This window comes from Solanum pennellii, chromosome 11, assembly GCF_001406875.1.
Source record: "Solanum pennellii chromosome 11, SPENNV200".
NCBI classification, from domain to species: Eukaryota; Viridiplantae; Streptophyta; class Magnoliopsida; order Solanales; family Solanaceae; genus Solanum; species Solanum pennellii.
The window spans coordinates 5,518,694-5,536,309 of NC_028647.1; the positions used below are offsets into that span (position 1 = coordinate 5,518,694).

Sequence of the window (17,616 nt, forward strand, 5' to 3'; positions counted from 1 at the left end):
TTTTTCTTTTGAATCAATTGTAATACTTTAGAGGCTTGTACACGTGACTACCAGGTTTTGGGGGTTTTATTAAGTTACTTATATTTTATTTCCGCATTTTATTGTAATGGTTGAGTTTTAGGCTGACTTGTCTTGGTGGGATAAGACGAGTGCCATCACGCCCATTTTTGGGTCGTGACACTTACACTTTTTAAAGTGGAACTTTTTCTTACACATTATAATGTGAAAGAAAACTTACACTTTACAGAAAAGAATATTTTATTTTGCTCTCTTTATGAAGTTTTTGTTGTGTTTGTCATATAATTGAGATATTTTTCCTATATATGTAAAAAAAAATATAAATATTCAGCACATGCAATTAACTTACTTAAATAAAAAATCAAGTGTTGGACATACTGATGCATAAAAAATATGTGAGACATGAAAATTTGATAATGTCCCAACATTTTCCGTCATTTCAAACTTATGAGGACTGATTAAAATGATTATCTAGTCTTTAACTTGGAGCAATATTCCTATCTTGCTGAAGTAAATCGCTACAAAATATATAATAATAATAATAATAATAATAAAAAATCATATAATTAATAAATAATTAACAAAATGAACAAACAATAATCGAAATATAATTATTGAGCATTACCAGTCACTTTCAATGATAGTTTTGTTCAAATCAAAATCATATCGAACGGTAAGAATATTTTGTTAATGAGTCGTGTTAGAAAAATCAGTAGATTGAGTTATCGGAAATCCATCAACGCTATTATGATTTTCTAATTGGGGATGAACATCGACCAATAAAGGAGAACATTGTTGGCTAGTCTTAGGCTCCTTTCTAACATAGATTTCAAGTATTGTTAACTTAATTTGATCTATGTAATCATCTGAAATCCTTAGAAAGTCGGTCAATGATTCGTCATTATAGATAATCCACTCTCCAAAATTTAATTGTTCTTGTGATAAAAATAAAGTAGGTATTTTCCTACTATAATCATAATAATACTATTTATACCCATTTTTTTTATAAATTGGTGAAAGAAATATATGATATCGGATACTAATTGAATATTTAGCATTGTGTTTGGGAGATCGATTATCATAAACGGTATTTTCATCATGTATAAATTTGTCATCCCAATAAATTGAAACTCTAACTTCTGGTTTAGAAGACATTATTTTGTGATTAAGATGAAGAATAATAGAAGACTAAAGATGTTGAATGTCCTTAAATAGAGCTTGGATGGGCTTTCAGAATAAAAAAAAATAAAAATACATAGTGTAATAATTTTTTTATGATATGTCAAATCAATATAATTGTATGACAAACAATACAAAAGCATCATAAGGAGAGCAAAACTTGAAAATATTCCTCTTTGTAAAATGTAAGTTTTCTTCCACTTTATAAAGTGTAAGAAAAAGTTCCACTTTATAAAGTGTAAGAAAAACTTACATTTTGTAAAGTGTAAGAAAATGTTCCGTTATATATTAAAATATACCCGTTATGGACTAACGAAAAACGTTTGAAATATTGGATAAAGTGGAATTTTTTCTTCCACTAAGCCTATTTTAGTTACTTTCTAAAATACTGGCTTATTTTGGTTACTTTTATTTTTTTGTGGCTTATTTAGGTTCCCAACTCCACACTACAAGAAAGTACCTTTTTAAGAGTTGGGAACCAAAATAAGCCACAAAAATGTAAAAGTAACCAAAATAAGTTCTATTTTAGTAAGTAACTAAAATAAGCTTAGTGGAAGAAAAAGTTCCACTTTATCCAATATTTCAAACGTTTTTCGTTAGTCCATAACGAGTATATTTTAATATATAACGGAACTATTTCTTACACTTTACAAAATGTAAGTTTTTCTTACACTTTATAAAGTGGAATTTTTTATTACACTTTATAAAAAGAATATTTTTCACGTCTTGAAGAAGCTTTTTCAGTGTTGTCATACAAATCATATTGATTTGATATGTCATTAAAACGGAAAAAAATAATTCATTATGTATTTTTATTTTTTAATTCTGAAAAATCTATTTAAGGACGTTTATACATAGTTGATAGCACCTACAACATAAAGTCTTCTATATTTGTTCATTTCAATCTAAAAAAAATGTCTTCTACACCTAAAGTTAAAGTTTCAATTATTTGGGATTGCGAAATTATACATGACGAAAATACCATTTATTATAATTGTCCTCCCAAACACAATGCTAAATATCCAATAAATGTCTGATATCATAAATTTATTTCATCAATTTATAAAAGAATGGGTATAAACAGTACGATTATAATTTGATTATAGCCGGAAAATACCCTACTTCATTTTATCACAAGGACAAGTAAATTTTGGAGAGTGAATTATCTATAATGACGAATCGTTGACCGACTTTTTGAGGGTTCCAAATGACTATATAGATCAAATCAAGTTAACAATACTTGAAATCTATGTTAGGAAGGAGCCTAAGATAAGTAAATAATGTTCTCCTTTATCAGTCGATGTTCATCCCTAATTAGAAAATCGTAATAGCATTGATGGATTTCCTATAACTCAATCCACTGTTTTCCTAAAATGACTCATTATCAAAATATTCTTACCGGCCGATATGATTTTGATTTAAACAAAACTATCAATGATAGTGATCGGTAATGCTCAATTATTATACTTCAATTATTGTTTGTTGATTTTGTCAATTATTTATTAATTTATATTGTTTATTATTCTTATTATTATATATTTTGTAGCGGTTTATCTCAGCAAGATAGGGATATTGCTCAAGTTATGGACTAAATAATTATTTTGGTCAGTCCTCATACTTTGAAATGACGGAAAATGTTGGGACATACTCAAATTTTCATGTCTCACCTACTTTTGATGCAGATGATTATCGTTATGTGTAACACTTGTTTTTTTTATTTGAGTAAGTTAATTGCATGAGCCAAATATTATATATTTTTTACATATATAGAGAAAATACTACACAAGATGAGCCCATTGATCATGTGAATATCATTGATCGTGACCTTTCAAATTACGGCTCACTTTCAGCTAGTGATAGTGATGATTTGCCTAATGCTGAGGAATCAGGAGATAATGTTCCATTTGAGGCATCATCTAGTGATGATGATTTTTTGACTCCTAATCGATCGCCAAGACCAATGTCCATGAGTCCGTTTCATAATCATGAAATTCCTTATCTTGATCATCTCTCGGATGGTCCAGATATATTTGGTGATACACATGATGAATATACATCAAAATGTACGTGGCATGAACCAGAAGATTTCATGACTGATGTTATTTATATTTAAAAAGACATGTTATTCAATTCAAAGTAGTTGCAAAGAGCAGTTAAACTTCTACACTGAAGATAGCAAGGGAGTGCTTTGTTATTAAATCGACAAAGAAATCATGGCGACTTGTTTGCAGGTGTGTAGAACAAGGATGTCGATTTAGGTTGACTTCTTTAATTGATAAACATACTAACATGTGAAAAGTTGGAAGATACATTAAAGAACATACATGTGATATGGGTACGTGCCGCGAAGGGCATATCAACTTGGATGTTGAGATGATTGCTAACGTCCTCCGTGTTGATATAGAAAGAACGCCAAGGTACTATTTTATCCCTAGATGATTTTTATTTAATAAGGAAATATTTATTTTTTATTTGATAATTAATACTATTATTAATTTTAGGTTTTCCATCAAAGACTGTCAAACAGTTATTCTTAAAGCATATGACATTTCAATAAGTAAAAGAAAAGTCTATCTTGATCCAAGCAGACTTTTGAAAAAGTCTATGGTACTTGGGAGTGTTCTTTTGCCGAGTTGGCGAGGTTCATGGAAGCTTTGAAACACTTCAATCCTGGAACAGTAGTCAGTTGTATACTGATAGTCAAGACACATATTGGTGCAGAAATAGTCAAACAATAACATCCACCATGTGGGAAAATTATGGAAGATTTGTTGATATTTTTTTCGAAAAAAAATAATAATCAGAAAATGTTTCAACTTAAAGCTAGACAAACAATATTCCTATCTTGCTGAAGTAAATCGCTACAAAATATATAATAATAATAATAATAACAATAATAATAAATCATATAATTAATAAATAATGAACAAAATGAACAAATAATAATCGAAATATAATTATTGAGCATTACCAGTCACTTTCACTGATAGTTTTGTTCAAATCAAAATCATATCAAACGGTAAGAATATTTTGTTAATGAGTCACGTTAGAAAAATCAGTAGATTGAGTTATCGGAAATCCATCAACGCTATTATGATTTTCTAATTGGGGATGAACATCGACCGATAAAGGAGAACATTGTTGACTAGTCTTAGGCTCCTTTCTAACATAGATTTCAAGTATCATTAACTTGATTTGATCTATGTAATCATCTGAAACCCTTAGAAAGTCGGTCAATGATTCGTCATTATAGATAATCCACTTTCCAAAATTTACTTGTTCTTGTGATAAAAATAAAGTAGGTCAGCTTTTCTAACTGGGAGAGGTTGAACCACAATGTATCTCCTAGTCCAAATTGCTTATCGAATCGATATTATTATAACTCTTCTAGCCAAGGGCAAAATGGTAAATGTTACTTAGTCGCAAGCAAACAAATGGTTGGATTATTTTTGTTATATGGACTCGTAAAGACTTCTATCAACACATTAGCAATTTGAAGGTTTCATGTGTTGGAACAGGCATCATTGGCTATTTTGAAAATAAGGTACAAATTAAATTAACTTGTAAGACATTGAATTTTTATTTATATATAGTAATATCGATATTGTAACGTACATTTTTTTCTCGATAGGGTTCGATATCGATCAGTGTGACGTTGCACCACAAGACATTTTATTTGTTTGTATTCATTTGGCCTTCGAAGAAAAAGAAGGTGATGAGATTAAAAGAAATTCTCATGTCATGAAAACGTTGAACAAAACAAGATTCCCCGATGTCGGAAAATCTCACATTCTAACTTGTCATTAATCTATTGCAACGCCAATTAATATCAAGCTGAATGACATTAATTATGAAATTTGGTCTCAAGCTTCAGAGACGTATGTTTAAGGCAAAAATAAGTTAGGATACATTAATAGAGATCTTCCATTTAAGTATCTCATACAAAAGTTATATGTTATATGTAAATACTAGTTTATGAAACTTACAAGATTTTATTTTTACGAAAGCATATATGTGACTTTTAATTTATTGAAGATTCTGAAAGTTTGCATAAAAATCTAGTATTAAACATTTTTGAAACCCTACAAGTTTGACATGTGATCTCTTGAAGTTCAAACATGTTTGCTTTGATAATGATGTATCACCGTATACACCTCATTTGATACTTTATTCTCGTGCAATCTTATCCAAAATGTATCGACGATAAAGAAGAACAATGAAATCTAAATATATTCAGATATTGTTGTTATTGTTAGCATGATTGAAATGTTTTTTCGTAAAGTAAAACACCAAAAAAATTTAAAATTACGTAACACATCTTAATCAAAAGAGATACTTTGTAAGTAATTTGTTGAGGATCTCTATACTTTTTAAGTATTTCATTTTTGGAAGTGAATTTCCATGGCCCATTCATAAAGTTGGGTTATTTAGTTCTATTAAATTGGGCCCATAAAAGCAAGAGTTCCTACCACATCCGTACACAAAAGCCCATAATGAGAATCTTATCCATACAACATTGGGAATTTATATAAATTCACTAATTTAGAAGTTAATTATTTAAGTGGAAAAAAAAGTGAATTACTTAGATACACTCTACTTTGTGATATTATATATCTTATTAAATATTAGTGCCTTTAGATACGTCCAGATACATGAAATCAAATTCAGGTGTAATTTGTTCTAAATATATTGTATCTAGGGGTGTACAAAATTGAACCGAAAATCGAATCAAACCACAACTCGAGTCGAACCGAAAATCGACTAGCGGTTTGGTTTGACTTGATTTGGTATTGAAAAACAAAATCCGACTATATTTGAGTTGGTTTAGTTTTAACTAAAAAAAGTCAATTCGGGACGAAACCAACCCGACATTATAAATATAATTTTAAAATTATATTTTATACTTAAAAATATTTACTTTGATATAAATATAAATATTTCTTATACTTTTTCATAATTTTTATCTTTTAATATATTATTTCAAGTTTGAAACTTAGAGTTCTGGATGATTTAATAAAGATTATTATTCACAGATGTTGATAATTTTAATAAAGTTTAACCCAAATTAACTTAATACTAATGCAAAAAAGAAAATCCATTCAACACTGAGAATGACAATAATATTGAATATATGATTTTTAGTTTTACATTGGTTTAGACAATTAAAATACATAATCTAATTTTAATTTCCTTTAATATATTTAGTCATGTAACTAATATTTATTAAACTTATTTTAGCATGATTTAGTACTTTTAAATGATGATCATTTTCATTTATGACTTCTTAATTTGCAATATTTGTTTTACTCGATGTTGTTATTATTATTATTATTATTATTATTATTTTGTCAGATATTTTATTGTCATTAATCATATAATATTATGTGTTATTTTCTTAAGAAACACCTTAGATAGTTATATTTTCGTAGGACTAAATAAATATTTGAAGTACAAGTAAATTATATGTTTGTATGAATACTTTATCGTTATAAATTTAAAAATCCAACACAAAAAGTTTGATTTGATATTTGAAAAACTTAAACCAACTTGGTCATGTACACTCTTGTATTTGTATCCAAGAAGATTCACATATATCTCGAACATAGCAAATCTCGCTTGCCTCCCTCGTCTCTCTCACATCTCGCTCGCCACTCTCTCATGTATCTGAATGCATACGAATATCGCCACCCGCCTCCCTCCCCAATCTCGTTCACCTCCCTCCCCAATCTTGCTCTCCTCTCTACCTATTTTTGTATATGTGGTAGCAAAATACATGTATCTAAGTGTAGTATACATAAAAAAAATATCTTAAATTAGTTGTAAGATACATAATATTTTGAAAGTATATAAGTAATGATAGTATATATGTTAGTGAAGTATGCATAATTCACTACATAAAAAATGAGCTTTAGCAGCAATTAATTAGCAGTTGCCGCTAAATATTTATTTTAGCGACAATTAGCACTCTTTATATATGTACCTGAAGGTTTTACCGATATTGAATCTAATAACACTTAACTAATATGCCGATAATGACTTTAACACTCTTTATTAATGTGTCAATTTATTACCGATAAAAATTATTTTTGTTATAGTGATTTTTCTTTAATATTTAGAATTGTTAATTATTCAAATGACTTGTAATATTTTTTTCAAAGAACCTATGTTTGAATTCATAATTCGACTCTCCTATTTCAAACCTCTCCCCTCAAAAGATTGCGCAAAGATCTCTAGGCTGCTTGCTCTCTTCTTTATTCATTCAACATTTCGGTATGGGAGAAAGCCTTTAGATTTTAGCGAAATGGAAGTCATCTAAGAAACATAAACAAATCCTTTGGCATCTTCGCTAAAAAAATCATCTATGCCCTCTTTATTTTTATTAAATACATGATGAAACTCTCAACACTTTATCATATTCCCTCTTTATTTTTATTCACACCGAAAAATCAATTTAAAAACATCGAATTAAATCGAACCGAAGTAGAAAAAACTGAACCGAACCGATCTAGTTTGATATAAACTATGGTGCACACTTTTTTAAAACCGAACACCGAAGAATAACGCTCACCCCTAATTTACACAAGTTGTTTGCTAGATTTTTCTGGAACAACAAAAAGGAGGGAAGGAATAAACATTGGGTAGCTTTGGAATAAGATGTGTCTTCCCAAAGTAGAGGGTACATTGTGTTTCAAATAAGTGTCTAAAACTTTTTTTGCAAAGCTTTGGTGGATTTTCAAAACAAAGAAGTCTTTTTGGACCTCTCGATGCTATAAATCGTCTTCGTTGAAATGTCTTCTTTACTCTTTTTAATTTTTTTTATGTCAAGTGAAAATATGACAAACAAATAAAATTAAAGAAATCATTGTTTTACCACACTAATTTCATTATATATTTATATTTATTGTATTAGAGAAAATTTCTGGGATAAAATGTAATTAGCCTCTAAAGATATGAGATTTTTATACTTTAAATTATTTCTTTTTACAATAAACAACTTCAATATATTATTTAATAATTTTTTTCAAATGTCCATACGACATAAATGCGTAGTTTACAATTGTGTTAGATTACGAATTAAAACATTTCGCATTCGAGGAATATATAAAATGTTGATATCTTTGAAAAAGTTCATCGATCTTCATATATTTTCGCTAGTGGTATATTTTTTCAACAGTGTTATTATCTTCTTTTTGTAATATTTGCACCATAAGCTTTGCATCTGATAAAATATTAATCATTGATCAATCAACTCGTAAAGATCGATTCAAAGCCTTTCAAATCTCTACTGCTTCAACTTAAGTATAATGTGTTTGTAGTTTGCTTTGTCGGTGAATTTTGTGATACATTTCATTATTATCTTCGATAATAGAAATACTTCTATTTATTTTGGTTTTAATATTGAAATTATTTATTAAAAACTTGATTTCTAACCTCCACAACAATAAAAACAATCATGAAATCAAATTTATTTCTATATACAATAACAATCATCATAATGTTATATTCTAAATATTGACAGTATTTATTAAATATTGATTTTTAACTCCACAAAAATAAAAACAATCATCAAAGCAATTTTATCCTATATACGATAACAATTGACATAATGTTATATTCTGAATTACATGAATAATTTTTTTATACTACACTCTAAATATCATGCCGTAAAAAAGACGTTAAATCTTACCCCCCCAAAAAAAACCGATATACTTTTTTTTTTCATTTTTAAGTTATGATTATTTTTTAAATTTTTTTCTTCCTCTATATTTCTCAAGCCCTTTTCTATTGACATTTTCATTTTTTGTTTTTTCTTTATTTTTTAACTACTCATTTTTCTTTAGTTTGTATTTTAATATTTTTTAAAATTGAAATATTAATTTTTTTCTTGTCAATTTTTTCCAGTTAAATAGTTTATCATATTTGATATTAAGAAAATATTCTACATAGAAATGAAAAGTTTTTTAATTTTGATGAATAAATACATCATCAAATCATATATTTCTTAATAGTTAAACATTATTCATTCTTTTAGTCACGTAATTTTATATTTCTTCAAGTTGATTAAAAAATATTGATACATCATTTTAAAGATTATATTAATAATCAAGATACAAATTTAATGGTCATACTATGTAATATAATATTAAAAATATGTTGACACAATAATCCTTTAAAGTATTTTTAGCAACCAAATATTAACTACTCAAACACATTTTATTTTAGATTAGTTCGAACTTTTGTTTAAAAAATATGTCAAAACAAGCTTAGCATTTCTTATTGTTTGTAAAAAGTTAATTAATAGAAATTCTTCATTTTAACACAATTATTAAAATGTCTTTATGGACCAATTTTAAAAGTAAAGACAAGAATGAATTCTTTTAGATTTTCATTTTGGTCATTAATTATACAATTATTATTTCTCCCTTAAATAAAATTGAAATTACTAAAATGCCATTGTTTTATAGATATTTTGGGTTACATGAAAATTTCACACTATAGAAAAAAATCTATAAAAAATGTGATTGAGAATGTGATTCCATATTAAATATCAGAGTAATATCTTAAAAGATCACTCAACTTTAGAAATTGATCTAGTTTAGTCATTAAAGTTTGTTTTGTATTAAAAAATCACTCAACGTAGATTTTTATATCAATAAAATCACTCAACTTTAGGAATTGATCTAGCAAAGTCATTAAAGTTTGTTGGATATCGAAAAATCACTCAACTTAGATTTTTATATCAACAAAAAATCACTCAACTTAGACATTGCGTTAGTAAAATCACTAAACAAAATTATCATTATTTTTTTTGTTTCATATAAAATAGACCTTACAAATAAATAAAATTAAGAAAACTAATTTAATTTTTTTATGGGAAACTTCTCTAGTGAAACAAATACTCTTTATTATAATATACTAATTACTAAATATAGGAGTTCTATTTATTGGTCCACTAGTGTATGTTTTTGAGAATTAGCACAAATAAATTATCAATGAAATTTGTATTCACAAATCTAATTAGGACTCATTACAGAATAAGAGTACTAAACTAATATTTAAAATTGTGACCTCACTTAACTTTCTAGATATGTTATAACTGACAATTTTTCTTTAAGAATGCAAAAATTAAACAACAGTGTTCTAATAAAATTTGTCTTTTTTATTTTATAATTTTTTTTCAAAAAATTAAAAATAATATTATATATTATTGTACTTCTTCATTGAAGCTTAAAATTATTTTGGCACTGTTAATCTTCATCTTTTTCTAAAACTTTAATTTTTCAACTTAAATTTTTGCTTTAACTAGTCAATTTTGTGTAATTTTTTTTTTAAATGATAATAATATTATCATAATGCTTACATACTTTATTAAAAGTATGTATTTCATTAATTAAGTTTGTTAGTAAAAGTTAAATAACAATTTTTTAAATTTTTTTATTTATTTATAGCTTTCATATTTATATGACATAATTTTTTTTTTTGCTTTATCAAATGTTTTTTTAGTGATAAATTTAGTTAAATGATTTTATTGATATAAAAATCTAAGTTGAGTGATTTTATTGATACAAAATAAAATTTAATGACTTTGTTAGATAAATTTTCAAAGTTGAGTGACCTTTTGAGATATTAATTCTAAATATCTCATCATTAAGATACACATGACATTTAAGAAAAGATATTATGTTATATTGTCTATATAAATCTATTACCACTTTTTTGATGTCATAACATAAAAATAGACATTCTCGAATATTTATAAAATGACAAATTTATCCTTGATCGTCCTCAACTTGGCTCTTCTATATAATAAATAAATATAAAAAATATATGGCATTTGGTCTTTTCAGTTAAAAAAAAAGAAGAGGAAAATTAGTATTTTTATATATATTGTCTTTGAGTGAAAAAGCACAATGGTGAGCAATGTAATGATAGTTGTGAATGGTAACCATATAGAGGCATCAAGTTGTTTACAAACAAGACAAAAGGTTGAGAAATCAATCACCTTCAAAACTCTCTTTACCAAAAATATATTATTATTTTTTTTGAATTATGCAAAAAAAAAATAGCAAGGACTTGTTTGATTGTACCAAAGGTTTTTTATCACCACACATGTCACTTCATCAATGCCCAAAAATCATTTTTGCAGTCCGTTTCAATTTATTTATCTTATTTTAACTTAATACAAAATTTACAAGTAAAAAAATCATTTGAATTGCTTCTCGATTACTTCTACGAGTGCAATCTATTTCTTATCATGTCCGATAACTTTGTTTTTCAAAACTTGAACAATCTATTGATACTTTTTCTTTGGTAAGGTTTAAGTATTATTTGAGACCTTATGGTTATATATTAATTAGTAAACGATAATATAAAAAAAATGTACTATAATAATAAGAATCTCTTATCACTTTTCTCTGTTCAAATTGTAAATGATGATAAAAGAATCTCTTATGGATCTATTCTTCTCTAACTTTGATTATCATCCTCTAAGTCATTGATTTATACATCAAACTACTATTTTATTTGGATTTTCAATTTCCCCCACTGAATTTTTTTTCCTTTTCTAGTTTTTTCCACTCAATTTCATGTATAGGAAATTCAAAGAAGGGATATTTGGTACATTCATCTAACAATTTAGAGATTTTATTCAAAAACTATTATTCCTTTGTCATATCTAATGTGTACTAATTTCTTTGGCCTTTTTGGGTTCTGAAATATTCTTTCAAAATTATTATCATGGTTAACATAGACTTTGAATTGGCCTTTTTGGAGAACAAAATATTAGAGATAATTAATTAGATTCAAGACTTTTAGGTTAGTGAAAGACAAATTGTTGTTGAATCCACTATTAGTTTTGTTTGAATTATCAAAATTGGACATTTTAAGTTTAGTCCAATCTTATTATTTGAATTTATTTATGTTTAGTAACTAATAAAAATAAAAATAAAAATGAAAATGCATCATTTTGTAATATATATATATATTTCATAAAATTATATACACATTAATATAAAGTATGCTTAAAAGTTAGTCTATTTTAAACGAAAAATAGAAAATTAAAATAGTGAGTTTTTAAAAAGACAAATAATTAAATGGAAGATGAAAAGGAAAAGAGTAACTAATAAAAATAAAACTAAAAATGCATCATTTTGTAATATATATATATATATATATATATATATATATATCATAAAATTATATACGCATTAATATAAAGTATGCTTAAAAGCTAGTCTATCTTAAACGAAAGATAGAAAATTAAAGTAGTGAGTATTAAAAAGACAAATAATTAAATGGAAGATGAAAAGGAAAAAAGTAACTAATAAAAAGAAAAATAAAAATAAAAATAAAAATGCATCATTTTGTAATATATATATATATATACTTAACATAAAATTATATACGCATTAATATAAAGTATGCTTAAAAGCTAGTCTATTTTAAACGAAAAATAGAAAATTAAAGTATTGAGTATTAAAAAGAAATAATTAAATGGAAGATGTAAAGGAAAAAAGTAACTTATAAAAATAAAAATACATCATTTTGTAATATATATATATCATAAAATTATATACACATTAATATAAAGTATGCTTAAAAGCTAGTTTATTTTAAAAGAAAGATAGAAAATTAAAGTAGTGAATATTAAAAAGACAAATAATTAAATGGAAGATGAAAAGGAAAAAAGTAACGTAATGCTGAATCAGCAAATTGGACCACTGTGTCTCTTCGGCTAAAAATTCTTGTTACGTTTGGTTTTCTAAAAGTTAATTTAATAATATTATTTATAGTTAAATTAAAATAAATTAATTTATTACTTTTAATATTTAAAAGTTATATAAAAAAATAATGTATACTTCAATTCCTCTCGTATTAATATAATAAAAAAATATTTTTAAATTAATATAAGTTAATATTAGTTTAACCTAAAAAAAATGTGACGAATAATTTATGACGGAGAAAATAACATGCAATTTAAAAAATTCCACGTCAGATTTTGTTGCTGTCTGCTTATCTCCACCTCTCAACTTAAATGTTTTTTCTCCAATACAATTACAAAGACAGACTCATCAAATACTATAATTTTGAAGTTACAAAAGAGTTTGAAAACATTGCATTTGAAAATCAACATTGTATAAAGATGGGGGAGGTAAGTTTCATACTCTTTAACAAAATTTATATTTTTGAGTCGATGATCTACTGAAAATAACATTTCTATTGTTACATGATTGTAATGGTAGAAATATACGTACTCTTTACCCTCTTTAAATATCAGCTTGTGAATTATACTGATTATATATTATTATTATTATTATTGTTGTATATTTCAATGTATAGGCGGAGGCGAATCTTGAATACAACATATGAATATTTTATGAGAATACTATCTAGATTCTGTGTGTATATATAAAAAAAAATATCTTATCAAATACATATCTACAAATGAAATTGATTGTAATTAAATTCATATATATATATATATATATATATATATATGTTAACTTGGGGTTGTTGTAGAAATTTCTAAATTTCAAATCATGAATTTGTCTCTCATGTAAGTAAAGACAAGCGTTAAGATTTAAGTTCTAAATGCAAAAGAAAAAAAAAAAAAAAAACTTATTGGATTCTGAATAAATTAGTTTCTTACATACAAATTAAATACATGATCATATATATAATCGATATTACACAATTATATCAAATTCATAGGAGAAAAGGGAAGAAGAAGAGGCACAAGGGATGGTGCTAAAAGTTGATTTGCACTGTGAAGGTTGTGCTAGAAAAGTTGCAAGAGCCTTGAAAGGCCTTCAAGGTTTTATTTCTCTCTATTTTTTTCCCTTTTTCTTAAAATAAAATTTGATTTTTATAGGTTTTTGTTTTGTAACTAGACGTTAATTTATTAAACTATTTGACTTCCCTTATCCCTTTGCACGTTTCCAATTCAAGAATTAATTTACTCACAAGTAACACATTATTAAAACCATCAATAAACCACCAAAGACTATAGTCAAACCAAACAATGTTGTTTTTTGGTATAGTTTATTACGTTAAGATATATACACGAACAATAAAAATATATATATATATTAAATATATATAGTAATGTTATTTATAATTATTTTTTAAATAAAGCGCAGAAATAGATGAAGTGACGATCGATTACGAGGAAAGTAAGGTGGTGGTGAAAGGAAAAAATGTAGATCCACTTAAAGTGTGTGAAAGGGTGGAAAGGAAAAGTGGTAGAAAAGTTGAACTTCTTTCACATATGACAAAGCCATTTGAAGAAAATACAAAGGAAGAAGAAATCAAGAAAGAAGAAGAGAAAAAAGATGAGGTAATTTATTTTAATCTATTTACTATTAATTAGTTAATTAAATTAAGATTAAGCACATGAATTGTGATTTAATTGTCTCTTGTCCACATTGATTTAATTTGTGTATTTCTAAGACCATCTATTTTCGGTAGACTAATATTTTTTGAATTTAGCTAACTAATCAAGATTAAGTTATATGAACTTTGAAATCTCATGCATGTTCAAATTTGATTAATATTTGATCAAGATTGTGACTATATATTGCTTCAGGTTCATAACTTTGTTGGTTGACTATCTAAATTTTCATCTAACGAAATAGATTATATATGATAACAAACACAAAAATTAGTATAATGTAGCTAGGATGGACAATGTTTTATTTTGGAGCAAAAGGATATTTTGGGGTATCTACTGGGTATATTTAACTATATATTATATGAAATTAGAAAGGTACCGTAGAGTCAAAAAGTTCGTGAATTCAAGAATTAAAGTTTATGGGAGCTAGGACAATTCACGAGTCAGACCGACATTCAATGCGTTACGCTTGAATGTTATGTTGTTCGAATTCTTTAAATCTATATACTTATTGAATTTTTTAATAGTACGTTATGTATTTTTGAAAAATCTATTATATAAATGAGACAGTATAAGTAATTAAAGGGTTCTAGAAATATTAGTTTCGTGTTTACGTGTGCACGCATGCAAAAAGAATATCAATATACATGTAAAGAACAAATATACTTTTAATGGTAATAATTCCATGCGGATCGTCCAAAACAGATAATATCACACCAAATCAATAGAATACCTTTGGGTTGGTTTAATTGGAGAACAATTAAGTAGAATTCATGTTTCAATTGTTGTTGAGAATGTTTTGGGCCTACATTTTAAACAAATGGAATGTATGCCACAAGTCCATTTAATATATGTATTTATTTATTAATGATCATTTGTATGTACTATATACATACTCCTGCCTAATCATATACTTACATATATTTTCATCTTCTTGATAAGTATGTTTAGTTATTGATTAGATGAATTAATTAATTAACATGAAAGTGTGATACATATATATACATGACAGCCTCCTCATGAAATAACACTTGTGTTGAACGTTCAAATGCATTGTGATGCTTGTGCTCAAGTTCTTCAGAAGCGAATCCGGAAAATCAAAGGTAATCGTATAAATAATTTATTCAGAATTCATCGTAAACTTAACATCTTAGTCCTGCCTCTATATATACACCACCATCCTTTTTGTATATTAATTAAATATGATAATGTGATGCATGCAGGTGTAGAATGTGTTACGACAGATATTGAAAAAAGTCAAATAATTATAAAAGGTTTCAATATCGACCCAGAAAAGCTAGTTAATGAAGTGTATAAGAGAAGCGGAAAACAAGCTTCACTCGTAAATAATATTATTCAAGAGAAAAAAGAAGAAGAAGAGAAGGAGGAAGAAAAAGAAGAATATATTATTAAGGATTATAATTTAGCTCAAAAGTACTACAACAACAACATGGAGTACTATGCTAATTATTCTCCTCAAATTTTCAGCGATGACAATCCTAATGCTTGCTTTATCATGTAACTTAATTAATATTCAGGCTAATTTAATAATGAATTTTACTTCGATTTTCAATATGATCTACTATCAAGTAATTATTATATCGTTAGTTGTTACGTGTAATAAACGTGAACAATTGATAATTAAATTTTTTTATTTCATCTACAATAACTATACCTGTCCTTATTACTAAATAAGTTTGTTCGACTACGTGAATAAGATTATATTTTGATATATGATCTACTCTACTAATTATTATATAGTTAGTTGTTACGTATAATAAACGTGAACAATTGATAATTAATTATTTTTTTTTGGTTCATCTACAATAACTATACCTATCTTATGACCAAATAAGTTGGATCGATTATGTGACGAATAAGATTATATCATGGTACATTGTTTGAACTTTCAAGTCATAAATATTTTTTTATTCTTTTTCATATTTTTTCCACCAAATTCTTCTCATTGCAACTTCATAATTGCACTTGAAAAGTACTACAAACCTTTTGATAATAGTCCTTTATTACTTTCATTTTTTTCCACAGTCAAGTTGTTGCTAAAGTTATAATAATATCCACATATTATAGTCAATGCCTAAAAAAATGTTTTTTTAAGTCAGTAAAAAAGTCGAGTTATTATTACAAGTACTTTTAAAAATTTGTCTGATTAGTTTTAAATTTTAAAAATTTATCTTTTAATATTTTTTTCAATTATATAATTTGATCTTCGAATATTTTAAATTTCAAAAAATTGGGTCAGACTAGTTTTTGGATTATTAGTTTGGTGTCAAATTGAAGAATAGTAATTATTGTGCTAGCCAAATGCTACGTACCGTGTAGCATAATTAAATAGGATAAATATTCTTTTTTTTAAGATGCTTTTTGTTTTGTTCTAAATTTTTGTGGTAAAAGTTATTCACTTTTTTCATACTTAAAATAAAAAGATTATTACTACCTTTTTTAAGATTCCAAAATTGCTCTATCCAACTTGCAACATTTCCCTTTGTCCCTGCTTCTTGATCCTTTTTCCTACTAATGTTGTTGTATAATACTAATTATTACGACTATGATAATAAATTTAGTGTAATTTCATAAATAGTTTTAAAGACGAAAGAGAATAAGATATACATAATAACCTTATTTATGTTTGGTGTGAAGGAAAATATTTTCTATAAAATGTTTTTCAATTTTCTCATATTTGGTTGGGACAACAGTTTTGAAAAATGTTTTTTCAAATCATCTCATTTTTCTCAAAATTAAGGAAAATGATTTTCCTTCAAAAATTAAGGAAAACATTATCCAAAACTCTCCACCAATTTTAAATTACATTTTTTTTGAGAAAAAACAATAATTTTTTTTAATAAAATTCAATTTTAATTTTTTTTTTACTCGATTCCTGATCCCCACCAACCAACCACCGGCCAGCCCCCCACCCCTCTCCAACCCCACCCCTCCCCAAAAAAATAATTTTACTTTTTAAAAATATTTTCAACTTCAAAATTTTATTTTTAAACTCCTACCCCCCTCCC

General features: G+C 26.1%; 1 protein-coding gene across 1 annotated transcript; it reads left to right on the plus strand.

The window, feature by feature from the left end:
* Positions 1-13,215: 13,215 nt before the first annotated feature.
* Positions 13,216-16,162, plus strand: LOC107004134 (heavy metal-associated isoprenylated plant protein 7-like). The gene is made up of 5 exons (XM_015202373.2): positions 13,216-13,348; positions 13,909-14,011; positions 14,337-14,533; positions 15,600-15,690; positions 15,811-16,162. The coding sequence occupies exons 1-5, from the start codon at positions 13,232-13,234 to the stop codon at positions 16,107-16,109; spliced, it is 807 nt and encodes a 268-aa protein (XP_015057859.2). The 5' UTR covers positions 13,216-13,231; the 3' UTR covers positions 16,110-16,162.
* The last annotated feature ends 1,454 nt before the right edge of the window (positions 16,163-17,616 follow it).